The 26,639-nt window shown below is 38.9% G+C and overlaps 3 protein-coding genes across 12 annotated transcripts in view; 2 read left to right on the top strand and 1 right to left on the bottom strand.

Moving 5' to 3' along the window:
* LOC113125517 (galactosylgalactosylxylosylprotein 3-beta-glucuronosyltransferase 1) overlaps positions 1–1,012 on the top strand; it is a 61,682-nt gene extending 60,670 nt beyond the window's left edge. For all 4 annotated transcript variants that reach the window (XM_026299025.1, XM_026299028.1, XM_026299024.1 and 1 more), the window contains one exon: positions 4–1,012. The gene's annotated coding sequence lies outside the window, so the exon portion shown is untranslated. The remainder of the gene's footprint in view (positions 1–3) is intronic.
* Positions 1,013–3,470: 2,458 nt separating this feature from the next.
* LOC113122756 (beta-galactosidase-1-like protein 2) lies at positions 3,471–19,877 on the bottom strand. The gene is made up of 19 exons (XM_026294300.2): positions 19,501–19,877; positions 18,718–18,903; positions 18,466–18,534; positions 17,902–17,997; positions 16,957–17,065; positions 16,473–16,565; positions 16,206–16,287; positions 15,775–15,839; positions 15,372–15,456; positions 12,894–13,037; positions 12,250–12,330; positions 10,352–10,458; positions 8,646–8,792; positions 8,150–8,221; positions 7,706–7,784; positions 7,491–7,578; positions 5,926–6,040; positions 5,229–5,345; positions 3,471–4,293 (listed from the first exon to the last, which is right to left on the bottom strand). Exons 1-19 carry the CDS (start codon positions 19,617–19,619, stop codon positions 4,207–4,209), a joined length of 1,941 nt encoding a protein of 646 aa, XP_026150085.1. The 5' UTR covers positions 19,620–19,877; the 3' UTR covers positions 3,471–4,206.
* LOC113122765 (beta-galactosidase-1-like protein 2) lies at positions 7,494–26,545 on the top strand. Of its 7 annotated transcripts, none has more exons than XM_026294311.2 (24): positions 7,494–7,585; positions 10,382–10,483; positions 16,877–17,022; positions 17,910–17,990; positions 18,183–18,316; positions 21,123–21,166; positions 21,560–21,745; positions 21,923–21,991; positions 22,097–22,192; positions 22,273–22,381; positions 22,511–22,603; positions 22,703–22,784; positions 22,901–22,965; positions 23,195–23,279; positions 23,398–23,535; positions 23,644–23,724; positions 23,875–23,981; positions 24,236–24,382; positions 24,522–24,593; positions 24,698–24,776; positions 25,155–25,242; positions 25,531–25,645; positions 25,916–26,032; positions 26,152–26,545. In XM_026294311.2, the coding sequence occupies exons 7-24, from the start codon at positions 21,582–21,584 to the stop codon at positions 26,260–26,262; spliced, it is 1,818 nt and encodes a 605-aa protein (XP_026150096.1). In that variant the 5' UTR covers positions 7,494–7,585; positions 10,382–10,483; positions 16,877–17,022; positions 17,910–17,990; positions 18,183–18,316; positions 21,123–21,166; positions 21,560–21,581; the 3' UTR covers positions 26,263–26,545. The 7 variants fall into 7 exon arrangements, with proteins under 7 accessions (XP_026150096.1, XP_026150105.1, XP_026150114.1 ...); XM_026294320.2 differs by having other exon boundaries at positions 21,123–21,263; XM_026294337.2 differs by having other exon boundaries at positions 7,498–7,585; positions 10,370–10,483.
* Positions 26,546–26,639: the final 94 nt, after the last annotated feature.

Genomic DNA, 26,639 nt, shown 5'->3' with positions numbered 1-26,639 from the left:
CAGGTGGATGGCCTTGGACCTGCAGAGGAAGAAAACAGCAGAGTCTTTTCATAAGTGAAACCAGCGCTCATGTCTTTATCATAATAAAAAAAAAGAAAAAGAAAAGGAAGTGGGGGCCTTTGAAGGAGGATTTAATCCTCTTGACAGACATTTTTCCAATATGGACTAAAACAGTACAAATGTATCATATTAAAGCACAGTAACGAGTGGTGGTTATTTGTCAGGGTTGAAGTGCAGATCAGAAGACATAAAGGGGACGCCTCATAGGGTCATGACCTGCACCTTCGGCTGAGGACAACAAAAGAGGCAGCACAATATGAAACGCATACAGCCAGCGGACTCAACCAAACAAGTAGGTCAAAGATTATCCTGCACCTCGAAAAGAAAAAGAGGAAATCAAACACAAATGGGTCTGGTTCTGCACATGGTACAAGAGAGATATTTCTCTTGGATCTAAAGACACAGACTACATCATCAGCCTGGATAAAAACATGACTCCAAGGACAAATATGTCTCATGTGGATTTTACTTTGGGCAAACACAAACAGAGCAAGGGAAGGAATGTTCTTTTGATAAATATGAAATGTTTGCTTTCATTTAATTTAATTGGTTTGGGTGTTTTACAAGCACTGGACTTATTTGCTAGTTCTAACTCTCTACATTTACTCTTGGGTTATCACAGTTCATTTTTTGGTGTCCTCACAGCTCATGCATTAGAGCCACCCAGACTTGGAGACAGACTGCTGTTTGAAATGTGCCCGTTGTTCTGCTTGGGAGCTGAAACATACATGTAAAACAAAATTCTAACACTCTAACGGCACTTAAACCAATACACAAATGATGTTCCTTTGTAGCAACGTGTAAATAATAATTCAACATGAGCGCAATCAGAGGATTAATGACAGATGTTCACCAACACATTGTAATTACTGTATTTACATGTAAGAAAAAAAAAAAAAAAAGATCTCTCCCTCTGGTGAATTCCTCACAAAGACACACGACAAGGCACAGGTTCACTCTAGGTTCAACACATGAGAAGAGTAATAGCACATCGCCAATTTCATTTGACAATAGAAACTAGTTTGTGACACACTGATAAGGCAAAGATGAGAACATCAAATCGGCTACATGGCAGACTCATGGATGCTGACCTAATCCCATGTTCGCCTTCATATTAGGTGTCATTTTTGACATTGCAGGGAAGCAGCGTTTCATTTTAGTGAGTTAATGGTTCCCCTTCTCTATGCACGTTCAGAATTCACTTTTACTCGTCAGTCCCTCTCCTCTAAAAATACATTTACTGGGATGTGAAGGAGAAAGGCTTCTTTAAAAGATAACATTAATTCAGGCACTCAGGCTACGTCTGCTGACATTTAATACAACTTGCCTTCATACGTCTGGTAACAGTTGTAGGTCATATGATTGAAATAATTCCCACATGGCCCCGAAATATTTAGTTTCTTATAAAAATCTAGATTTCCATTTAATGAAATGAGATAAAACTCGCTCTCCTGAAGTGACCAGGCTAATGACAAGCACAACAAAATAAATCTTATTTTTGCTAATGATTTGGCGACGATGTCAGCGTGTCACCTTCAGTATCGTGGTCTGATGTTGGCATCTGATGGTTTCTCTTTGTATTCGTACCCATGTGTGTGGGACATTAACTGGATCACAGAAGGGAGTCACTGCACCTCTTAACGGTAGACATCAGGAGCTGTGACGCTGTACGGCCAAAACACCGTAACAAAGTTATTCTACACCTTATACAGTATAATGGAATCTCTCCTCTGCTTGATAAATCATCCGTCTAGTGCAATACACAGTGGTGGCTCTTATCTAACATTACCCGGCAGAAGTAGCTGGAGATAATTCAAGCACTGAGCCTCTGTGCTGTTGCCAGATTATCTCCGTGCCCCCCGCCCCCCTTCCAAAATACACTGCTGCAGTATGAAAACTTACAAAGATGTTACAGCTTCTCTGGCTCATCAGTCGGAGAAACCATGCTATTACATATTTCACTTGGAGTATGATAAGATACACATGCAGACAATGGTTGTATTGTATCTCTCATCAAACTGGCTGTTTTATTTGGCTGCATGATATTACACTGCGCAGGGATTGGTTATGGAGATCATATACTGTCTTTGGGTTTGTTTTATTCTTCAACTTGTTTCCCATTATTTATTTGAAATCAAATTTAATATATTTATGTATTTATTACAGGTGTGCGTGTGCAACTGAATCATTGCAATGGTTTCCCTTAAATCTGTATTTTCCAGCTGCTCTCTAAAACAGCATGCACACATACTCTATACTGTACACAAGTTATCAAATAGAATAATAAGAGATCAGCGTTACCAACAGACAGACACACATCATTTCCTTTGTAACACTGCTGTTCTACTTGGGCAATTACTATCAGCTTGTAATCTAAATGAATGATGAATCCACTGGAAAGGTTTTAAACACTGAAACACATTGTAGTGATCAAACTTGAACGCTGTCCTTTAAAAAGAGTCATTGTATGCTAACAAACTTTCCTGAAATTGAGTTATCGTCTAAAAGTAAAACACAATTCCCGTTCTCTTCTTCTAAAAGTTGCACTTATGAAGACGTAGGGAAACAGGCATCATGTGTTGTACAGAACACAACATGTGGTTGGATCAGTTAAATGTGATTCTGGGATGTTACGTTCTGTGCTGTGTCCTGAAGCAGCAGAACAATTTCAAGGGCTTCACTCTTAAAGTGATGTTACAACTTTGTCCGACATCTGATATGAAATTTCTCTGACTCCAACATTTGACATTTTAAGACAATATCTAATACTCACAAAGATTGAATCTACTAGGACCAACTCACCTATACATCAACCTTAGCGGTTCAGGTATTTAATGTCAGTGAGTTAATGAGCATTATCCCCTTCTCTAGGCACAGTACACACGTTTTCCCACTTCCTCATCTCCGCTGTCATCTCTCTCAGCCTCATGTGATTCACATTTTATGCATGTGACTCTTAAGGTTGTTTATTTGCCACAGCAATTCTGTCTCAGAGAAAGACATTAGTTGAATCAAGAGAAATAAACAACTGCAAAAAACTTCGACTGGTCCAGAGTATTGTGTCCAATGGATGTCTTCACACTGGATGTCGTACCACGTGTGTTTCCTTACATCAGATCTGACACCGGTAGTTGTGTGAGCATGTGTGAAGGGGAAAACTACGTACTCTTTATTTTCGGTGGATCACATAAATGCTAACATTACATCTTATAATGAACCTTTCACATCTATGTAGGGAGCGGGTCTCCAGCCATGTTGTGCCCCCTCTGTTTCTACAGTAGCCCAGCACAGACAAACCAAACATGGGATCCAGACAAGGGATCGCTGCCATCATACCCTCCCTTGCACCTTGAAACACGAGGGCTGAGTGTGATGGGTACTCTGCAATCTCACCACTAGATGCTGCTGAAAACCTTTTACACATTGCACCTTTAATTAAAACACAGATTATATAAGGTTCTCTTTGAACAGTTTTGTTCATTTTCATGACAGGAGAGCTTCACTGTGCTATTAATCTATGAAGAAAACAACTGAGTAGGTGCCCAGGCTGGTTAGCAACACACAGAATAGATGGAAAAAAAGAACTTTCAAAGTGATCTTGTCTTCTCCGCAGGAGCTCATTTTGCATCATATGAAGGTAAATTTCAAAAAGAACCAAATGTTAGCACCATTATCTCTGTGTGCAGGACAAATGAAGCAGAACAGAAGCTTCCTTGGCCTTTGCTACTGACACCAAGGTCAAACCTGTTTTATTCACAGCCTTCTTTACACAGCTCGGATGTAATTTATAAATGAAGTCCGTAAGAGGAAGAGATTTTCTAACACTTTTATGATCAAGATCATTCTCTGACATAGTACCTTGGTCTTCAATTATGTAGTATAGTGCAGGTTAATGATACTCTTACAAAACTGAATAAAAAGGATTCAACAAAGTGTCATGAATGTATTTATGATGATAGATGAAAAACAGTTGCGGTGAGGAAGACGATTATTCTGATGTGTTAGCGTCGTCTTGTAGGAAACAAAATGTCACGTTCACTGACGACTCACTTTTCAGTGCTACTGTTTGTGGCTGGACATCAGTGCCAGAGTACATGCAGCTCATGGCAGATGCTTAAATCAACCTTCCCATTTCACCTCCTGTCCTCACTGGACGTCGACAGCCATGCCATAGTCGGGGTTGCTGGAGAACTGGATTTTACCATCTGTTTCCTGCTCTTCAAACACTATGACCTGTGACAGAGCATAAAAATAGAGGCTTAGTGGGGTCATGAAAGCACAGTGAGAGTGGGTGGTGGAAGAGTAATGTCAATATATGCACACTCACAGAAAAGCCAAGCAATGTAGAGATACAGTAGACAGAGCTTCCAGCCCTTTACAGACAGTGCTATAGTCAACTATAGCAAAGCTACGGAGTGATGAATACCAATGACCATATACTGATGTTGATGTGCTCTTCCTTTGCTGCTTTAGTACAGGTGAGGAGCACACTGAATGAAATATTACCACCTTTTAAAAATGTGTATACTGACCCCAGCTGCAGAATTTCAATAGTGCAAAAAAATGATTTTTTTTCATTTAATGAATTCATTGTAAAAAGTGAAACAACTATTTTCATAATAATTCTCAGTCTGAGTTAAACACAAATGGAAAACATTTTCTTCCTGCAGCACAGTGGTTTGCTCTTTATTGTAGGTTGAATATTTGGGATTATTTCAACAGTAACCCTAACCCTAACTGAACAGGAAAACGATAATGAACATTAATTACAATCTACATTTAAACTGAAGAAATTTCACAACCGTGTCACACGCAAACAAAAAATCAGAAAATAAGGTGATTTTCTGATTTTCCCAGGATTGAATTGAATCAAAACTTGTTTTTACCTTTTACATTTACACAGGTTTTACATTTGTTTACGTTTTGGGCCATTAAGTATGCCAAATTTACTGTTAACTATGAGTTTGTAAGTCATAATTAGAAAACATTCAGATTTTTGTGAATGCAATGCACTTTTCTAATGTTCAACAGTAATGAGTGAAAACATAAAACGCTTTATAAACAGCCACATGATGGCACTTACAGAAATCAGCCCACTTTTTCAGGTCTGTAGTCTAGAAAAATTGTAATTACACAATCAGGTGTAAATATTGAAAAGACAGAAGTACCTGGTTGTCTCCCCTTCGTAGCCAGGGACCTGGGACATAGAGAGTTTGCTGTGGGCCGATGGACCAGTAACGTCCAAGATTCTTCCCGTTAATAAACACAACACCTTTGGTCCAGCCCTGAGGACACGAACAGTTCACCATGCAAACAGGCAGATTCAGCCAATTAAATCTATACGAGTAAAAATGAAACACCTCCAACAAAAGGCAGGCCTTCCTTACTAATAGTTTGCATATCTATTGTTTAATATATCCCAAGAGGCACTTGACCTAATCTATCAAAAAATGCACTATTACAAAAAATGGGATCATCAACAGAACAACTTTTAGAGGCAAAGAGCCTTTAAAGTTGTTGTTGCTGTCATGACAATTGAGATATTTTATATATTATTGTGTTAAGATATTTGAAAAATGAACTAACTAATAGAATGAAGATCAAAACAACCTCCTCTAAACTGTAATCAAAAATCATAGCAGTATGTATATTATCCACTATAAAACACTATTGGCAGATTGATTTTCATTAACTTTAGAGGCATTAAACCTTGAAATATGATTTAATATCATTTTAAACTTACATTCTCTAAAAAAAAATCAATATAATGGCATATAATATAATATAAATATAATATAATGTAATGCAGTTTTTGGAGCACGTAGTTTTTAGTGCTGCTGTAGCTCCGCTGTCTGTCCAACTCACAGGGAGTTTGATGAAGGTGTCCTTAGGATAGCTGTTTACATAAAATCTGGCCTGGAAAAACCCTGGGAAGGAGGGCCGCTGGCGCAGAGACATCCAGTGGCCTGAATTCTCAAGTCTGTAAAAGGAGAACGTATTAGACTTTTCATTCAGTTCACACCTTTGCAGATTCCACTTTCACAACCTTTTTTTTTAGGTACATTCAGCTACTGATTTTATCAAGAGGTCTACCAGCCCTGGCTGTAGCCGGCCTGTGTGTCAGGCAGCAGTATAGGATGGCATTCTTACAGTATTTATTTGCCTACAGTAAATGTCAAGTTAAAGTTTGGGGAAACCTTCAGGTGGTTCACTACCATTGTCTTGGCTATATGCTATAGATTGCCTCTAAGAAAATTTAAAAGGTTACCATGATACAGTACACTGTAAGACCAAAATTCCTCGGTTCTGAATTTTTAATGTTCATTCATACAGGGCTTTGGGCATTGACATTTTCAGGCTGTGGCTGAGGTATGAAATTGCACTTTTTGCAGTACCTGGGGAAAGTCACAAAAATGGCTTGAATATACATCTAGATACCCAAGTAAATACAAATATAGACCTTTAATCAAGGCTGGACAGGCTGAACCAGTTGTGGTGCAGAGATTAAACAACTGATTGGTGAGGGTGAATTAAATTTGGTGCTGACTCAAATCTTTTATGTGATTAGCAATGTACAAGAAGATATTATAATCTTATAATATGGAAACATGAAGGAAGGAAGCTTATTGTTCACCTTAGGGTGCACTTAGTCCTGCAAAATGACCTTTTAATGCTTGGCTGTCGTACTTCCACACAGGGATATTACTAGACCTAGTGACTATTGTGAGATGTTTGCAATAGATAGATAGATCCATCTATGACAACAGAATCAAACAAATATAAACTTGTCCCAGTGTAATCACTCAGAGCCAGATGACCTTTTCTTGTTGTGTGTGTGTTTGGTTGGTGATGCATTTGTCTACCCCCATTTAAATACAAGGTTTTCAAAATGTATAGTCATATTAAGGGAATGGCTCAGTGTTGGTTCAGTGTCATTTCATCAGTAAATAACATATAGTAGTAAAAATAACTATCCTGTTTACACCGATCATTTCAGAAGTGAAAATGTGTTTTCAGTTTTTGTGTCCAACACAAGCAAAGCATGAAGTGGCTGTTAGAGCCCATGGAAATAACATATAATTTCACTGACGCTGATTTGAAATCTTCCATTGAAACTGTCAGACACAGGCTGCTGAACTTTAACTCCATTATTGTATCCTCCTCAAACTTAAGATTTGAAACTGAAAAAGATGATCTGTCCACTAAAATTACAGTGACAAAATGATAAAAAAAAGTGATCTATCATGTTGTGCCTATTGTTAATTTAAGATGTTTAACATCAGGCACTAAACAGAAAGGTTGTGTTTTTCCTTATGACTTCTGTCAGCATGTTCCTTAGTAATTGTGTTTATGAATCAGTGGCTTGCATGTGTAATGGCAGAGGAATGCAGACAGCAAGGGAAACTAGATAATAATTGAAAGACACAAACCTGTTTACAAAGCCTGGCTTCATAGCCAGACTATGAATAATGAAGTCTCGGAGGAGCCGCTTGTTTAACTCGATATCTCCAACAAGACCTGAAAGGTGAGTCAAAGCTGCTTTCACTTTTCTTATGGATCTCAAGACACTGTTAATTAGTTTCTTTGAAGGTCTCTAATGAAAAATATCTCTTAGACAGCCATCAGTTTGTGGAGCAATTTGTACCTTTGCGTTGCTCATCCAGCGTGTTCCCATAATTCACTCTTCCACAGTTCTCCACCAGTAAACTCAGAGTTCTTTTTCCCTGAAGTGGGGAAAATACATAAAACATGAGCCATTACTGAAAAACAGCAGTGTTCTTCAATGAAAGGAATTAACAAAAAAAATCCTCTCAGCTGGTTTGGTTTAAGTAATTGATCAAGGCTGATCTTAGTGTGAATGTTTCTGCGAGGTTGAAGATAGCGATTCAAATTTGTTAAGATAAACAGTTGTTTGAAGATTTGCTGTTGGCTCAATGGTGGGACCTTGCTGCCAAAAGCATCTATCAGCATTCCCTGCAGCTTTCACATGATGCATGTTGTTAAATATTAACAACCTTATCCTTTTGAAAGAAGTTAGCGGAGGATTGAGTCCAAACTTCAGACAGAAGGACACAAACACACGAGGTACCTTCCCATCAGGGAGTGCCAGTTCTTGTATCCTATAATCCACAGCCCCAACAAAATGTCTGTCCACAAAAACCTAGGAAGAAAAAATGAATGACTGAACAAAGAAAACTGTACAGGAAACAACAATAGCCAAAGCAGAATCTATTGTAAGCATGTCTGTTGCCAGTGTCAAGAGAGAAGAGAGAAAAAACACACATGCAAAACAAAGATCTGCATGTATCATAGCATCATCTGCCCTTACCTCAACATGAAACATACATGTGTTTGCCTTCACAGAGCAGTCAGTGAAGCTTTTGGACACCGACTTTTGAGAACTGTAGGTTCTTGTAACAGTGTGACACTTGGAGTGAATGGGTCTTATTAACAGTACTCTAGAAGTACACCACTCAGGGGTGTGATTTCTAACAAACAGACTGCAGCTTTCTAAGTGCAAACATTCTCACAAAGTGGAAATGTGTGATTGTAGAACCATTACGTGTCAGTGTTCCTGTCCTCACCAGCGCTCTGTCTCGGATGTTGTTTCTTGAATTGAGAGTCCCTCCGCTAGTGATGGTGGTCTCATACAGTGTGTAGCCATATGACTGACCATTGTTACTGTTGACAGGGAGATTCTCCATGTTCACTGGCCTCTCTGACTTGAAAGGCTAAAAAGATATGCAAAAGAAGACAAGTACACAGCTGAACTGTATTGTTCTAGTGATGTTTTGAAATGGTAGCAGTCCTTTGGCTGTCTATAGAAAACAATCAGAAACCATTTTCAGGGCAGATGGGATCTTCTGATTCCTGTTGGACAATCTCCCGCTTGCAAGATGGCATCATCCAAAGTGCTGATTTATCAGAGTTAATGAAGCTTTCCTGTCTGCGGTTTAGAGCAATTTTTTATTATTTTTTTTTTACATTCTTTTTGCATCCCCTTGGGAGGCGCATTATGCACTCTTCACAAGGCGATAAACACTCCCTGCTATGACACGATTAACCACCTACCTCCAAACACACAGCTACAATATCAAACACTGACATCCCTCTCAGTCTCTCTGAAGCCACTGAAGAGAAAACACTCTTTAAACAAGGGTGTCTGTGGGGTTGGTCAGGAGCAAAGTAATTGTCGTCTCAGAAGGAAGCAAATTGATGTGATGCAGAGTGAATAATTAATGTTGTAAGCAACTGCCACATCTGGTTAGAATATAAATGCCACTGAAGAGCGTGGTGTAAATGGCTGAATCAGACTGGAGGTCATGAAAGTAAGCAGACGTGATGACACACATAGGTTGTTTAACCTATCCTTTTCCCCGTTTAGCAAAGAGAGATTTTCTGTTCAGGTTATTTCCACGACAACCTGTTGTAGACTGAAAAGGCAGCGCATAGTCGATTACCGCTGAGCTGAGCAGCTGCATTTAGAAGCAAATGTCTTGCTCAGGGGCACCTTAACAGCAGTTGTTCATTAATAGAGGAATGTTTCCTCCCTCACACATTCTCTGTTAGTCCAGGAAATTAAGATTTGCTTCATTTCTATAACCATGTCTTTACTCAGCGTGCAGACAATTCTGTAGGTGACTTCACATCATAACCGGCTCAACTCAGTATAGCACTGGTGGTCATATAATGACTTGGATTTATAACAAGCCGGAACATTGGTATCAAGCATTCAATCACACGTCTAAACATTTTTCAAACCAATAATAACCACTGCCAGGTTTAACAGTGCAGGACCCCACAGTTATTATCTGTGTTATTGTAACTTAATCTAATCTTTTGCTCCTGCTCAATGATTTTAGTGCAGTTGCAAATAAATTAAAATAACTACTGGAGACAGGTTAGCAGATTGAATATGTGATAATTAAGGACACCATAAATTCTGTGCTGAGTAGGCAGATGTGATCCCACTATAACTGTAGGTACTGTAAATACAACCTGTCCTCGGGCTAAAACAGGCTTAGGGAGAACATGTGCAACTCAAGGCTCCATGAGCAGGAGAAAATATGTTTAAGTAGTACAAAGACCACGGCAGGCTGCACATCCATTATTAACAGCAAATTTTCTTTGAGTTTATTTTATTGGCTATTATGTAATAGTTATGTATTAAGTGTTTTATTTATTAGTGTTGTCTGTCAACAACCCTATAGCTCTGTTTTAAGCAGTGCTTCTCGGATTATGTTATTTCTGTGCCTCAAATTTTGGCTCTCTCAGTGCGTCTGTAGTTTACCTTGTCAGTGAAATGCAGACTGTCCCACAGAGACAGGTGCTGCTGGATGACAACAGGCTGGTACGCTCTCCTCTCCTGAAGAGAGGGCAGTTCAGGGAGAGGCTGGGCTGAAAAACAAGGAAAAAAAATAAGGTAAGCTGCAGTTTGCTTTTCACCATATTTCAGTTTTTCTTCATTTTCTGTATCTTTTATTTAACAAGGATCAAATTTTAAACTTACCTAAAAGCATGTACACATGATATTTCCTAAAAAGAATCGTCTGTTTACTTAAAAACACAAAAACCTGTATACATTTGTACATTTTAGCATATTCAGTCAGATAGACTTGTCCATCTGGACTAGTCAGTAAAAACTGAAGGATTGTTTTATTTGACAATTGGCACGCTAACGTATAAGACCCCTTTTCCACGGTGCTTTAACAGGCCTGCTACAGCACTGGAGCCTGACCCATTCTGCACTTTCTTGTAGCAGACTTCATATTTCCCAGCCTGTGAATCACCCAGTACCAATCACAAAAGCAACCTCTCCCTTGGAAACTGCACTTATGGCTCCTTGGGTATGTCATTTGCCCTCCACGGCAGCATCCAGTTTGTGCTCCATGTTACAAAACAGTCTCTTTACAACGATTAACAGTGGTTGCCCATGCCCTCCAAGTGCTTTTAAAGGTGTTAGAGCATGCAGAGACACCAGCAGTCCCCCTGGACAAGGCTTGACAGTATTTTCTTCACCAAGAGATAACACTTAAAGAAAGCGTTGAGAATAATGACCAGTGGCTTTCACTTAAATGGATCTCTGTAACGCTTATAAGACAGGGCCTTTAGCAGGGGTAAGGGTGTGCAACGAAAAATGAAAATGAATAAAAAAATGTCTATGAAGCCATTTTACAGATTTGGAAATTTTCCCCCAACAAAATCCATGCTATCCCCAATTAACCATACAATCCGAAACAGAAGAGAGCATGTGGTTCTGCACAGGAGAAACACACTGTCCGTATTTGACTTTTTCCACAGAAGACTGTCAACTGAAGATTATAATATTAATTAATGATCAAATCAATGAGGAGGCAGTTCTCAACACTGTTTAGAGGGAAAATGCAAGTGCAGCTTGTTTAATATTACATAGTGTATTTTTGACATGTTGAAATAGTTTTTATAAACTATTTGTATGTATGTCACAAGTCTATTTTAAAAGCCATGTTGTTGTCAAATATTAGTGTCACACCTTTGACAGATCAGCCTGAATCCATGACACATTATGCAAAACAACACCACAGGGCAAAGAGTAAATGGCACTGTGTACATGATTTGACAACTGAACAATATTAAATATCAAGCTGATGTAATTAAACAATGAGGTCATGTGTTTGTGGTTGCTGAAGAACACAGAGCCTTCTCAGATTCACTCTCATATTCGGGCCACTGCTCATTGTTCAGCAGACTACAAAACATAGGGATGAATCACGCACAGGCAGCCGTTCAAACAGTCTTCAATCGCCACAATGCTTGGTGAATTATTACTTTGTTGTGCTGGATTCAATCCCAGATTGCCAACAGCAGTGTTTCCAGTGCTGGCCATGAAACACTTGAGACTTCTGCCCCCAACTACAAACCCTTGTTTTACAAATAGAGAAAACTACAGAAGAAATACACATGATACAAGGCCTAGTATGTAATTACTACAATGGGTGGTAATTGAGGGTCTTTGACTTGCATAGATGTCTCACATACATGCTGAAAACACACACAAAACCCACTGTTGTAATCATATGCAAAGTTATCCTGCTGCAGCCAACAGAGAACAGGTTCTACAAAGAGAATTAACTTAAGTGGGGAGATGAAAGGAAAAGGGAGAGAAAGAGAGACACAGGATGATGGGCCCATAGCAGCAACAACACTCACTGTGGTAGTGGCTGAATAAATTCCTCAGAAGATGGTACTTGGTGGTGTAATCCCCAGCCTCGGATAATGGAGCATCGTAATCTGAAAGATAATGCGCTATCAGAACAGCAGGCTCGGGAGCCAGAGAGAGGCACGGATGCGTCTTACCGGGGCAGGTGCTTTCACTGTGCTGCACTATCAAACATCTTGAGACAGCAGCGAGCCGAGACACATTTTGGGTTATCTTGACAGAAATTGGGGCCTTTTTGAGGCCAAGAGGCAAAAGATATTCAGAGGAGTAATCACAGGTATGAATAGTGCTAAAGGTCAGAGGTGGGCGTCCCTACTGTGGGCCAGTTTTCAGAATTCAGTTCTCTGAAGAATGAGGCAGTTTCGATGTTTAGCACCCTAAGGGCATGAATAAAACTCACTGTACCATCTTTAACATATACATTTTATTGGGTAACAAATTCATTAGCCTGCACTGCAGAATCAAATTAATGAGCAGCCAAATGTCAGAGGCTACAGAGTCTGGATAGCACTACCCATAGGTAGTTAAAATATGCTAAGGCAGTTTTGTATTTTTTGTTTCTATTTTTGTACCATGTGCCTAGTTCCACGCTGCATAACCACATTTATATTATAAACTGATTTATTGCACATACCATAACTTGTTACCATAGGTTTAGGTGCTGGGATTCCAACAGCATACGCCCCGTTCATGAAGCCAAAATTTGTCCCTCCATGAAACATGTAAAGGTTGATGGACATGTCCAGCCGAAGAATTTCTGTGACCACAGGTAACATGTCTGTTAAAAAAAGGTAAAATACACTAGTGAACATGGTGTAATGCAAAAAAATAAGATATGAAACTTCACAGTGTGACACAAAGAAAAAAAAATTCTCTTTCACTTCAGATTTAACAAGGTAGACTCACTGTTTGAATAATCCCATTGCCCTCAATTCCACTTCAATTGAAACATGGACAGACCTCAGCCACACATCCTATTACAGGTTACTATAATTTATTATGGGGTAACACTCACACCCATAAAAAAATTACTGACCTCCCTGCACAAATTAGCTGCCTACATTTTGCAGCAAACACAGCAGAGCAAGTAATTAAGCATTCAAATTGGACTTTAGTAGTCAAATTGGACCGACTTTAATGATTTGAATCAAGGGCATGAGCCTCAGTGAATAACAATTGAGTAGAGTGAGTGACAGAGCCAGACTCGGTTGGTTTCATGGTGATGGCACTAGCTGTGGCCAACTGCTGTGTGTGTTGCAGTCTGCAGAGCACTGAACTGTCAAGGACATGAGTCCCCTCTGAATATTCCAGCGTTCATAGCAGCGTTTCATGGCTGTGACACTTTCTGCGTGGTGAGGGTCTCTTTTTTTCTCGTTCCCCTTTTCACTCAGGAGGAAATGCATAAGGAAGCAGGACCGGTGGCCCTTTCATTTTCAGGACATTTTTGTTAAGATGTGGATGGCTGCTGGGAATGACAGGGAGTAAAAAAGAAGCTTGAGGCTCTGCACTGTGTGTTGAAATAAGATGTTTCTGAACGCACTCTAGATGGCAATAGCAGGCGTGTCTGACTGCCATTAATCTTTACAGTCGTGAAGCAGGTGCTGCCACTTTTGTCATAACTACATTATGCTAAAGTGTCACCCTCGTGGCTGTAGCATATAGTCCAGGGCTGGTATGTTTGATATACTGCAGAGTGCTTATGATTTAGGCACTGGCCATTTTACACGAATATAGACTTTTCTGGCCTGTGCCATCAGCCAGAGGTTATACCATGTGTTGCTTAAAAAAACAGCAGATTAAATTATTGTTCAAAACAATTAAAATCCATTAACTTTTTCTTATTATTAAGAGAGAAAAACAAATGAAAGAAGTGGTGTTTTTCGTTGGTATTGACCTGGTATTTAGCTGTTTATTAGGAAAAACCTGGGCTAATTATAAAGTGTAATGAAACAAAAGTGTTTGCTGCTACAGTATATCTGAGTTCAAAAGTAGGACATTATGGTGTAGACAGATGAAAACAGATGTCAGTATCAAGTGGACTTTTCTATAAAGAATAACATATTTTTTTGTTTTGATTCCTCGTAGCTGAACTTGATCTGCAATAAACATTTCACTAGCATGTATGCTGCTTATTGTTTGGCATGCATGCTTTTTGTGCAGCTCAGGGAATTCCTCAGCTGATATGATGACGATCCCATGGATAGCCTACTATACAGATAAACCTGAACTTAATTATCTGTACTATTTTTTGATTTTTTTTTTTTTCATTTACTTTAATTAAAGATTTTTTTAGGTCCTAACTAGCAGAACTATCTTTTTTAGGTCTGGTGGTTTAGCTCTTTTACAGACGGCCCAATAGTACTTGAAATGTTTCAAACTAGCATCACCTTGACCAGCTGCAGCAGTCGAGTGCTGCATGAACATTAATAATATAATCAATCCTGTACAAACAAGTATGTAAAAATCTGGCCTCTGAACATCGAATATACAAGAGTTAAGAAAATGGGATGTTTAATACACACTCTGGTATGCAGCACTCCTCTACCACACATGAAATGCATATACATATATATATATATTTCATGCAAAACTGCAACACAACAAAGAAATGACCATATGCTAAGCTGTTCATCCCACTTGCACTGTGAGTGGGCTGAGTGGGCTCTGTGCCTTTAGTGAAGAAACCATGGTGTGAGAGTCTCACACTCACCCTGGAGAATTTATTTTACACAACCCCCACAGCAGTGAGTTTGTCCTTACCCTCTCTTTCTCTTGGCACAGAGACTATTTTATTCACAGCTAAAAAGGTTTGTCTTAAGCCTTTCTTACCCTAAGGCACCAAGCCTCTGTCTTACCTACAACACCGTCTGTTTTACCTACAGAGATTCTGTATCGACTCGTAGCACAACACCTGTCTTACCGTAGTCTCAAATTAACCAGTATTATCGACCCTCTGTACAAAGAGACACTGTTTCACCCTCAACAAAGAATCCATCACCAGGAATCCTGATTTACTCTCTTGTGAGCGCCTGTCTCGCTCTTATCAGGGATTCTATAGGCTTCTCTATAGAAAACGTGCCTAACTATCTACGTGCAAAAAGCAATGTCTTACCCTCAGCTGAGTACACATGATGAAGGTTTCCCCAAACATCGAACCAGCCAGACCAGTACTCCATCACCATCTTAGGCTTCTGAGGCTAGTGAAAGAAAAACAGCTTAGATTTAGAAAGCAGAGCACACAAAGGCAAGCAAAACATATGTCTCTTATGCTTCTTTCAGGAACAACATTGATTGCAGCATCAGACTGCATTGACTTCAAGAATTAAGTTATTCTTGCCAGTGTCCCTTTTTATTTCCCTCCACAGTGATAAGGCGCACATCATTTTCTTTTTTAAGTCAGAAAGATCAAGGACCCAATACTAATTTATATATCCAGTGTAGAGCTTAAAATCATCACACTCATAACGGCTGACAGAACAAGAATCTTCAGGCAATGGCACGCAAACAAGACTCACTTGTATTCCTTCTAGATACTTGATGTCATCCATATTCAGTTTCTGAAAATTGAGGGTTTCAAGTGCTTTAGAGAAAAAAAAGAACAAAATTCTTCTTAAACACAAAATTAGATAATACATTTACTTGTGTACGATTATTTATCTGGTTATATACTTAAAGAACTATTGCCAGTTTCACATAGCGCCCGTATTAACTCAGAATAATAGAAAATAAGTAAGGCCATATTTATGCCAGAGTACATTCAAAAGAGCAACTTGTTACTGCTACAATACACAGAATCCTTTGTGTGTGGAATCGGGTCCTGAACTGCAGCTGCCTGACACTGGGCCACACTGGGCTCAGACCTCTTGTGATTTTGTGTGAAAACACAACAAACTAACCACCACATTGAATGTGGGTGTGTCTTGTTTGTTAGTGTATCTGACAATACCTCCTTTCACTCCTCCATGCCCTCGTCCTTCCTTGTTGTCTGAGGTCAGCAGCAGCTCTGTGATTCCCCTTGACACTAGTGCCTAAAGAGGAAAGGGATTATGGAGGTAACCAAACAAAACAGTTGAGGTTCCTTCTGAAATACCTTTGAATTTCAGACAGTCAAACAAGTAGAGTTAATGAGTAAAAGAATAGGAGGGAGAGCAAAGTAAATAAGTCCATTTGTCAATGAGGTTCTAATTAAATAATATACAACTTTGTTTCTTACCTCTTTGATGAAAGACATGTATTCTTTGTCTTTGGCATATGAGCCATATTCATTCTCCACTTGAACTGCAATAATTGGGCCACCCTTGGAGTACTGCACATTAATTAGCCAATGAACAGAGGACACATATTAAGCCCTGGCACCAATTCTCCACCATCCCTACCTACCCTCAATCCAGCTGAATTTTAAAAGCACTGCAAAATGGAAATCAGAGCTTATTCAATGATGCATGAAGCTGATAAAAATAAAATATGGCTCAGAGAACACACTGTAAGTTGAACAATTCAAGGGTGTATGGTGCATTGTACTGACAGCTAAATCACTGGGTTTAAATTTAAATACTGCTCTATATTCAGCATGTATTTTATATTATGTATTTTCTATTTTTGCATTTATCTTTTTAGGATCTGTGTTTGTTCCTTATGTTGTGTGCATCAGTCCAATTACTGCTTAAATTTGGCCTGTGCTAAAACGGTAAAAGTACCTGATGTGGAACAACTTTCTTGATGAGCTGATCAAAGAAGGAGTTGACTGCATCAGTGAATCCTGGGTAGGTTGTCCTGAGTTTCATGTTTCGATCTCTTAACAACCAACTGCAAAAGGGAAATAACTAAAAATAAAATCACAAAATCTTTTAACTGTCTAAAATGCAGCTTATCATGCAGGTTCCTCAAAGTGCTGCAAGCTGTGTAGGTTTTTAAAGACAAGCACACCAACCAAAGCATGACTTTGCACAGAGGAAGTCACGCTTCGCCGCATGCCTCTAGAAGCACTCTGATTTGATGATTATCAAATAAATATTACCTCAATCTCACATTCCCTCGGGGTAAAACTATGCCATAAATACAGATTTCCTGTCTTTCCCCCTGCAACATTTCCCCCTTTATCTTTCTGAATCTATTTTGATTACAGAACTAAATAAATTCATCCTTTCAGGGACACGTGCCTGTCAGATGTAATCAGTCTTCTCTCTTATACCTCACTAAAAGTCTGGAAAATTATCAGTGATTTTCATCTGAGTAACAGTGGTAATAAAAGCACGTGATAACACATATAAAGTCCTTTATCCATAATATATATCTGACTATTTTTAAACAGCTGTTGTTATATAATTGTATGCAAAACTCTGCCAATCTCACTAAGACTAATTCTTGACATTTGGTGAAACTGGCCAAATAGAGACAGCACACTTTAAATAATTCACATAAATAAACTAAGAATTATTGCCAAGTGTTTAATGGATTTTGCTTCCAGCAAAGATTCTGCTAACTAACAGATTACCTAACTGAACAATTCATTTTCAAGCCAATTTAAGGGATTAGTGCAGCAGCCCGCTGGCTATGTTAAAACAATGCATTACAATGTTACTATGGATGTGAGACTGATACAAGATGTGTGTAACACTCGACTGGGACTCTCTCATTTTTACCTGGGTAGTCCCCCTAAGTCCCACTCAGCACAGATGTACGGGCCAGGACGCAGAATCACCCAGAGGCCCAAGCTGGCTGCAAGGTGGAGGTAGGCTCTGACACAAAATGTGTAAAAGATGTTGTTAGTGAGGTCTATTTACTGTCAAAACAGTTCTTATAAAACGCTCAACAGGAAATATAAAGTGGGGAGAGATAATCATCCTAATTTCAGAATAAAGAAATTATTTAATTGAAAATAATAAATTATTTGATTTTAATATTTCACTTTTTTCATTTTCAGATGACATTTTTTGAGTTCGCGTCTGTCTGCCACCAGATTTGACGACAGGTCTGACAGTTGATGGATCGATGCAATGCTATCAATAGATCAATGACACCGATGGGCTGCTGATTCATCAAAAGCAAGTCTTAAGGGTAAGCATACATCTTCTCAGCAGTATCAAATGATTGACGACTGCAGAAAGCTGAAGCGTTTTGCAGTGCAACAGTGCCACCTGCAGGAGTTCGTCTGCTCTTCAACAGAGCCTCAGAATCCCCTGCAAGGTTTAACCATCATTCCTCACTCCAAATCCAGCTGATCCTCAAAGTTGAACACCCCTCGTTCCGGCTCATGCATGTTCCACGGCACATACCTAAAAAAAAAAAAAAAAAAAGGTTTTGTGTGCATTTAGTTTTTTAATGTGTTTTTTGTGACTAATGGGTTTGGTTTGGTGTATGTTCTTTTAGTTTTAATACACATTTGTTCTGTGTATAATCCTTCCAGTAACTTGAGGTTTAGCATAGTCAGCAAAATGTGAGGTGCAGTGGGAGCCTACGTTGTGAGAGTATTGAGGCCACAGGCCTTCATCTTCAGCAGCCGGTCCTCCCAGTAGGCTCTGGGGACACGGAAATAATGGATGGACCCCCCCAGGATGCGAAAGGGTTTTGTCTCCAGACTGAACTGTGATGAGTTCGCCCTCAGACCTTCCAAATGGCTCATTCTTTTTACTTCAGGGTGATTCCTAAGGGGCACAACACAGTTCACAACTGAAAAGGAACTTGTTGAACAAGTAAAACTGGACCAAAGGCCACGAGGCTGTTAGATATATATCCCTATGATCAGAAAGAAGCTGGCAAATGAAATCCCTCTTGAGGACATTATTTAGGTCCAGCTCCATCTGTTTAGAAGGTTTCTTTGATATTATGATGGCAAAAAATGAGCTGTTACCCTGGGTGTGCCCCTCAGGTTATAACTGCCTTTGAATGTAATCATAATAGGAGTGGCACAACCTTGGACAGTGGTGGGTGTGAACCTTTTGCTATGATTGTGTTTTTGCTGAGCTTGGAAGTTTCAGTCGTTGCAGACTCTCCTGAAACTTGATTTCACCAGCCAGCAGATTTACCATGAACTGCCCAGGTAATGTGCAATTCAGCAGGATGGTGCCTTAAAACTAACGACCCACACTACAACATTATTAGAACCAGGTAAATACAGTCACGTTGTAGAAGACAGGAGGAGCTGGGCAGGACGTTCATCAGAAACTAGTCTTCATTCATGACTGACTAACATCTGACGACTGCATGTTGAACTTGGTGGCTGTTTTAGGTGTTTGCCTTACCTTGTGCAATGATACGCAATTACAGCCCCGACAGCAACACAAAGCAGCAGCAAATATCTTTGCTTTAGGGACAGACGAAAACCAAACACTGATGAACTTTCCATCGCCCGATGCACCATGTACGCTTCTTTCAGATCTGGTTGAGAGACTGCAGCCCTGCCATAACTTACTACTGCACCTCTGCAAAAAAAAAAAAAGATTTGATAAGGTTAAGGAAGTTGAGCTATCCCATATTCACGTATTATTCTCATAGTTATTCGACCAATAATCCAAAATAACATCTGATGTATGAAAAATAAAACTTTGTGCTAGTCTTCCTCCTGTAGGAAGAAGCGTGTTGTCTCAAAGTGGACACACACACACCCACAAACACTCACTTACACACACACCCGTCTGCAGGATCGGTGTTTAGGGACCGTCGCAAAACTACACCGCCGAAAAAAAGGACAACATTTTAGTATCGTCACCATCTTAAAATAATGGCCTAAGTCATATTTTCAGTTTCTCAAAAAACTGAAAAATATATATGATATTTATTAATCATTTCACACTAAATGGCTATGAAAACGGATGACTATTAGCATACAAATAATGCTGTCAGTCAATTATGTAGAGGATTATCATGATGATTATGATTAAATGACTTAAATTAATTTATCAAACTGCCTTTGTGACTTATGAAATTTTATCTTAAGCCAAATTACTTCTGGAATAAGTAACTTCTTTATTTCCCCAATAGGGACTGGGTCCTGGCAACAGCTTCACAAGCCTCCATCTTGAAAAGCTTATAAAACTGCCTAAGTCACTTTGTCTTGTGACTTGAGGAAAATAAAATGGGCTAAGTCACATTCTTGACATCAGTCGTTATACTACAGGGGGTCAAATCACATGATCTGTTCAACTGAGGCTGTAGGTGATTTTACCAGAGGAGGCCGGCATCATGAGGAGCTGACTTAGGCAAAAAAAAATAATAATTTTTGTCAAAAAATGCCTTGGTCATTATTTCAAGAAGTAAATTTAAGAATATGACAGTTCTTGCTATTGTTTTTTCTATTGTATTATTTGAGGAAATGTTTTGCTCATTCTGGAATATGATATAGTTCATGTTTATGTTTTCTTTTTTGACTCACCACCTATGATACACACACACACACACCAGTTTAATTCTGCAGAATATGTTTTATTTCTGACTGTGTGCACACTGGAGTTGCAATACAAAACAGTCCTGTTTTAGGTACCGGTATGTACGGTATTATTGAACATTTCTCGATGAACCATAATTTCATTCTGAATAAATGTAAGGTGTATTAAAATGTTGAAGATGTATGAACAATCTCCTTTAACCTTTGTTGGATGCAATGTGAAATACAGTCTTATTATTTTAATTTGGAATTTGTTGCGATCCCTAATTCCTAGAGTGTAATTAAATTTAGGACCATTAGTGGGCGTCACTACTTGATAGTAGTGTAGCTGCTGACTGTGCCATGAAGCCACCATTACTGTGTACACTGTAATGCCCCTTTTCTCTGACTGAATGCCACAGAGAGAGAGAGAGAAAGAGACAGAGACAGAGCACCATTATACGTTTGTACTGAAACAACAATCGTTTCCCTTATCCACAGTTTCTGTGGCCTCTCAGCACTGTCCTTCTTTCAAATGCTCACGGGTAAGCTCAGCTTCAAGATACAGCTTTGACAGTGTTTTTGCTGTTGTTGTGATGTTTTTTGTACCTCTGCATCTGGGACTTCTTGTTTTAAGTCTTGGTAAGGTTTTACTTTTACTGCGCTTTTATTAAACGTCATTTATTTTATGCAGTCTGTAGTCATTCAGTGTACAGTGTCTCACATATGCATCATTTAAGGTTTCCCTGTTACTTCTTTTATAAAAGTTAATTTCTCTTTTGCACTCCATCCATACTATCACTATCACACATATAATCTATTAGTGTTCAGATTCTTTTTCAATGTTTCAGATACTTTAATACACCTTTGAACTCTATTGTTTTATCTTTTATTGTGTCAGAAGATGGATTTTTGCCATTACTTATTTTCCCAAACAGACATCATTCTGCAGTAAAGAGAATGAGCCATTTGGAGGGTCTGAGAGCCAATTCATCTCATTTCACACTGATGGGAGAGCCCTTCAGAATCCTGGGGGGCTCCATCCATTACTTTCGTGTTCCCAGAGACTACTGGGAGGACCGGCTGCTGAAGATGAAGGCCTGTGGCATCAACACTCTGACGACGTAGGATCCCACTGTGACTCAACTGTACCTAAAGTCACAGGATTCTCACTGTTTTGTAGTGGAGAGAAGTCACAGATCGGATTAAACAAATGATGCCTGTATTAAATTTCTAAAACAGCTAACCTTAAAATGAAATTTCACAGATTCATTATAAGTTATTGGGTTTTTTTTTTTCAGATATGTGCCTTGGAATCTGCATGAACCTGAGAGAGGAACATTCAACTTTCAGGATCAGTTGGATCTCAGGTAAAGCCTTCAGTCGTCCTTTGCAAAGTTACCAAATATTTTATACCAACATGCAAGACGGTTATGTTTTTTTCAATAAGTATACGGTGCCTATGCCTGTCTCAGGTCCTATGTCAGCTTAGCAGCAGAGGTGGGTCTCTGGGTGATCCTGCGTCCTGGACCTTATATCTGTGCTGAATGGGATTTGGGTGGGTTGCCTAGGTAAGAGCGTCTGCCTATTACTTATCTAGTTAAATTCTGAATGAGCAGGGTCCCACCAAAGCTCATCATGTTTCTTTCAGCTGGCTGCTACAGGATAAATACATGCAGTTGAGGACAACTTATCCTGGATTTGTAGATGCTGTCAATCTCTACTTTGACAAACTCTTCTCAGTTATCAAACCAATGACGGCAAGTCAAGCTCAGCTTTTTTGTTGCAGTATCTCATGTTAATTATTTCCTTAAAGATACTTAATCAGAGACAAAGCAAAGCAAACATGTATTTGTTCTTGCTTGTGTTTCTTTTTTTTTTAATTAAAGTTTCAAGAGGGAGGCCCAGTCATTGCAGTGCAAATTGAAAATGAATATGGATCATATGCCAAAGATGAGAAATACATGCCATTCATAAAGAATGTGAGTTCTGTCTTTCTTTGTCACTAAATGTGTATATTACAGTGCAGAGTAATTCATTCAGCATTCTCCTTAATGTAACATTTCTTTTTTTTCCTGCAGTGTCTTCAGGCTCGAGGTATTAATGAGCTCCTCCTGACGTCAGACAACTGGGAGGGCCTGAGATATGACGGAATAGATGGAGGTAATGAAGATCACACAATTAACCCTCGACTTAAAAAACTGATGATCACATATTCTTTAATTTATAGCAAGTTTTTTTTTTTCATGTTTAAGGATATGACATTTTGCTAATTTCAGTTCTAAAAACAATAAACCTTCAGAGACTGTCCTTTGGAGCAATCCAGCACTTAGCTGACATGCAGGTAAGTGATGATAATAGCTGATTTTTAATGCCCATGGCTGGCTTGGATTTGGACTCACTGTAATATTATTTTCTAATTATTCATATATGTAAAAGCACCAGCTAAAAGTCAGTAGAGGAAATATTTATTTTTGCCTTTTTGGGAAAGATTAACTGTAGCTTTTTGCCGAGCCAGTGAAAGTACACAGGATGATATGTGTTTAATGCAAACATGCACCCTGTTTGTGTAGCCACAGAAACCTCTAATGGTGATGGAGTATTGGTCTGGTTGGTTTGATGTCTGGGGAGAACATCACCATGTCTTCCATGCTGAGGGTATGGAAACGCTTTTCAGCAATAATTTTCCAGGGATCACGTGTTCCTTATGATATGCTGTTAATCAAACGCTAGAGGCTACTACTTCCTTAGCGATTTGTGTGTTGTCCCCTGACAGACATGATAGCTGTTGTGTCAGAGATCCTGGAGAGAGGTGTTTCCATTAACCTGTACATGTTTCATGGTGGAACCAGCTTTGGCTTCATGAATGGAGCGATGGACTTTGGCACCTATAAGCCTCAAGTCACCAGTTATGGTTAGTAGGAATTCCCTTACAGCTTAGACACAAAAAGAATGTCTCAGATCACTGATGAATATGCCTGACAACACAACGACTTATTCTGATATTTTTTAATCTTTTCAGATTATGATGCACCCTTATCTGAAGCTGGAGATTGCACCACAAAATATCACCTGTTGAGGAATTTATTCAGCCAATACCATTGTAAGGTGTTTTTCAGCTATTTCATATACTGATTGAATGACACACTCCATGAAACCATGTACACCTTCCAATTCAACTGACTGTTTTGTTTCGTAAATGAATGTGTAATAATTGGCCGTAATTGAAAGTTCTTGCCAACTCATGTTCCAGCTGAACCTCTTCCTGACGTACCCCCTGCTCAGGAGAGGAGAGCATACGACCCTGTTGTGATCCAGCAGCACCTGTCACTGTGGGACAGTCTGCACTTCACTGACAAGGTAAGTTACAGATGGCAAACACCTGTCAGGTATAACAGTTGGTTATATCTTCTACAGAATGGAAAATGTTATCTTTGAAATGCAGCTACAGTAGACCATAGCATTACTGCTGCTATGAGAGCAAAATATAAGATTAGGTGAGCGTTAACCATACAGAATATATTTGTTTTTTGTTTTTTGGCGGCATGATGTTTGCCATGCTCTGCCAGATTCTTGCATCTAAGAGGTGGGGATGTTTTTAACCATTCTTCCAGCCATTCACATCAGAGAGGCCGGTGAATATGGAGAATCTCCCTGTCAACAATAACAGTGGTCAGTCATATGGCTACACACTGTATGAGACCACCATCACCAGTGGAGGAACTCTCAACTCCAGGAACAATATCAGAGATAGAGCACTGGTGGGCACAAACAGATCGAGTCACACACTGACACATAACCACAGCATGCATACCACAGATTCAAAATTATTAATGCAAATGTGTACTTTTTCAGTACATGGCTAAAAATGTACTTGACATATTGTATTATCTCCTCTAGGTTTTTGTGGACAGACAATGTGTTGGTAGTTTGGACTATAAGACTCATGAGCTGGCAGTCCCTGATGGGAAGGTAATGTTATTCAAACATGCAGAGCAATACATGTTTTCCTCATTGTGATCACTTTTCTTCACTAAATAACTTTCTCAATACCGCTCATGTTATGTGCATCAAAGGGAGCGAGGGTGTTGAGCTTACTTGTGGAAAACTGTGGAAGAGTGAATTATGGGAAAGCTCTGGATGAACAGCGCAAAGGTATTCCACCTACCACATGTCATTTAAATGTGTTGCATCAAAGCTTGTGCATCAGTTCAGTCATCTCAGTTATCTGAATACTGCGCATTGCTTATGTACATTTTTGAACTGTGCTTTTTAAGAGGTAGAGTAGTTTTAAGTCAAACCATTCTTAACATTCATTATAACATTGTTTGAGGCAGAGGAAGTATCAGAACAGTTCAGATAATTTTACTTGAAACCTGAAAATCTATCCTGTTCACTCTAACAAGTCAAATTATTGCAAAGGTGTAAATTTTCTTACTTTTAAGTTTTGTGTTATCTCACACAGGCCTATGTTCAGTATTTGCTATACTAGTATATCTTCATTGCATATTTTTGCCTGCTATTGTATTGCAGGTATTGTGGGAGACATCCTGTTCAATCACACCCCACTGAGAGGATTTACCATTTTCTGTTTAGACATGAAGCCAGGCTTTATGAAAAGGTTGGTTAACTGAGTGCACTTTAAACATCTGAGTGTTTAGTCGTGTTTAGGGTTGTGGGTGTGTGACTAGTTCACCTACAGCATATGCCCAAACTTGCACTTTGGGTTTAGGACAGACAAAACAATTTTGCATACCAAACATCAACACTTCATCACAGCATATTATATTATAACAAAAATAATAACTAATTCAGAATTTAATTATCATGTTATGTCACATTCTTTACAATTTCAAAATTGATTTGGTTTCATCTGATTACTGTGATTTTTTTTTTTTTCTTGTTTCAGATTAACAAGCTCAGGCCAGTGGAAGTCTGACTTCAAGTCATCTTCCGTTCCAGGATTTTTCCAGGCAAGATTGTATGTGGATGGTGCACCCAGAGACTCTTTCATCCGACTCCCTGTGAGTAAAACTATCTTTCATGGTAATCTGGATATTTTAATCCTGGGTATTGCTGTAATTCCAATATACTATCTCTAATCTCATTTTTAATAAAAGCGTTATCTACTTTTTATGTTGCATTTTTACTTCACTTTGGTTTTCTAGACAGAATAGGAGTCTGAGTTGGGAATACTCCCCCACCATTTTGGCACATTTGACTGTGTATTCAGAAGTGCAACTACATACTGCCTATTGTCATTTTATTGATTATACCAGTGCATACATTCACAGGGTTGGGGCAAAGGAAATGTGTTTGTCAATGGACAGAACCTTGGACGCCATTGGTTCATCGGCCCCCAGCACTTTCTTTACCTCCCAGGAGCTTTGCTCAGAAGTGGACAGAACCAGGTTTACCCCTTATGGAATATAATGGTTGTTTTGCATGTGCATTTCAAATATGTATCCTATTTTTTTCTAGTTATTTTGTATACTACAATATGTGAAATAATTTATATAACCTCTTTCAGATCATTGTTTTTGAGGAAGAAAAAGCTGATGACAGAATACTGTTTGCTGAAAATCCGGATCATGGAAAGACAATTGATGTATATAAACTTCCCTTTTGTACCTTGCTGTGAAAATAATGTATGTACTGCATCACATTATTCTGTACACACACACACACACATGCACACACACACGCACACACACACACACACACACACACACAGCACAAATATATAAGGGGAAGTTTTAGTGACATTAACACCTATTTAATAGTTTACTAACAATAAGGAGTTCAAATTTACTAATTTACAGCAGTGTGGATATTTTTATTTCAGTATAAAATATTGCATCATCCCATTGATTATGTTATCATGTGGGTTTTGTTCACAGACTATAAGATTCATAAATGCAAAACCGTCTCGTTTGTCTTTATTTTCTCAAAAATGTATAATAATATAATATAGTAATAATATATTGAATAGCTATTTCACTGTCAGCCGGTCACACC

This window comes from Mastacembelus armatus, chromosome 13, assembly GCF_900324485.2.
Source record: "Mastacembelus armatus chromosome 13, fMasArm1.2, whole genome shotgun sequence".
Classification (NCBI taxonomy): Eukaryota; Metazoa; Chordata; class Actinopteri; order Synbranchiformes; family Mastacembelidae; genus Mastacembelus; species Mastacembelus armatus.
Note: the sequence above shows the minus strand (reverse complement) of the source record. Positions and strands in the feature narration are given on the sequence as shown.

What these genes read in the sequence shown, in the direction of transcription:
- LOC113122756 (XM_026294300.2), bottom strand. Translation starts at nt 19,619, where the DNA reads ATGGTGCATCGGGCGATGGAAAGTTCATCAGTGTTTGGTTTTCGTCTG. An exon ending in GCTGGATGAGCAACGCAAAG is followed by an intron (nt 7,579 to 7,705) that starts GTACAAATTGCT and finishes CTCACCTTTCAG; the next exon opens with GTCTTGTTGGAGATATCGAG. An exon ending in AAGCCAGGCTTTGTAAACAG is followed by an intron (nt 6,041 to 7,490) that starts GTTTGTGTCTTT and finishes CTCCTTTTACAG; the next exon opens with ACTTGAGAATTCAGGCCACT.
- LOC113122765 (XM_026294329.2), top strand. Translation starts at nt 21,582, where the DNA reads ATGAGCCATTTGGAGGGTCTGAGAGCCAATTCATCTCATTTCACACTG. An exon ending in AGCACTTAGCTGACATGCAG is followed by an intron (nt 22,966 to 23,194) that starts GTAAGTGATGAT and finishes CTGTTTGTGTAG; the next exon opens with CCACAGAAACCTCTAATGGT. An exon ending in TCTGGATGAACAGCGCAAAG is followed by an intron (nt 24,777 to 25,154) that starts GTATTCCACCTA and finishes ATTGTATTGCAG; the next exon opens with GTATTGTGGGAGACATCCTG.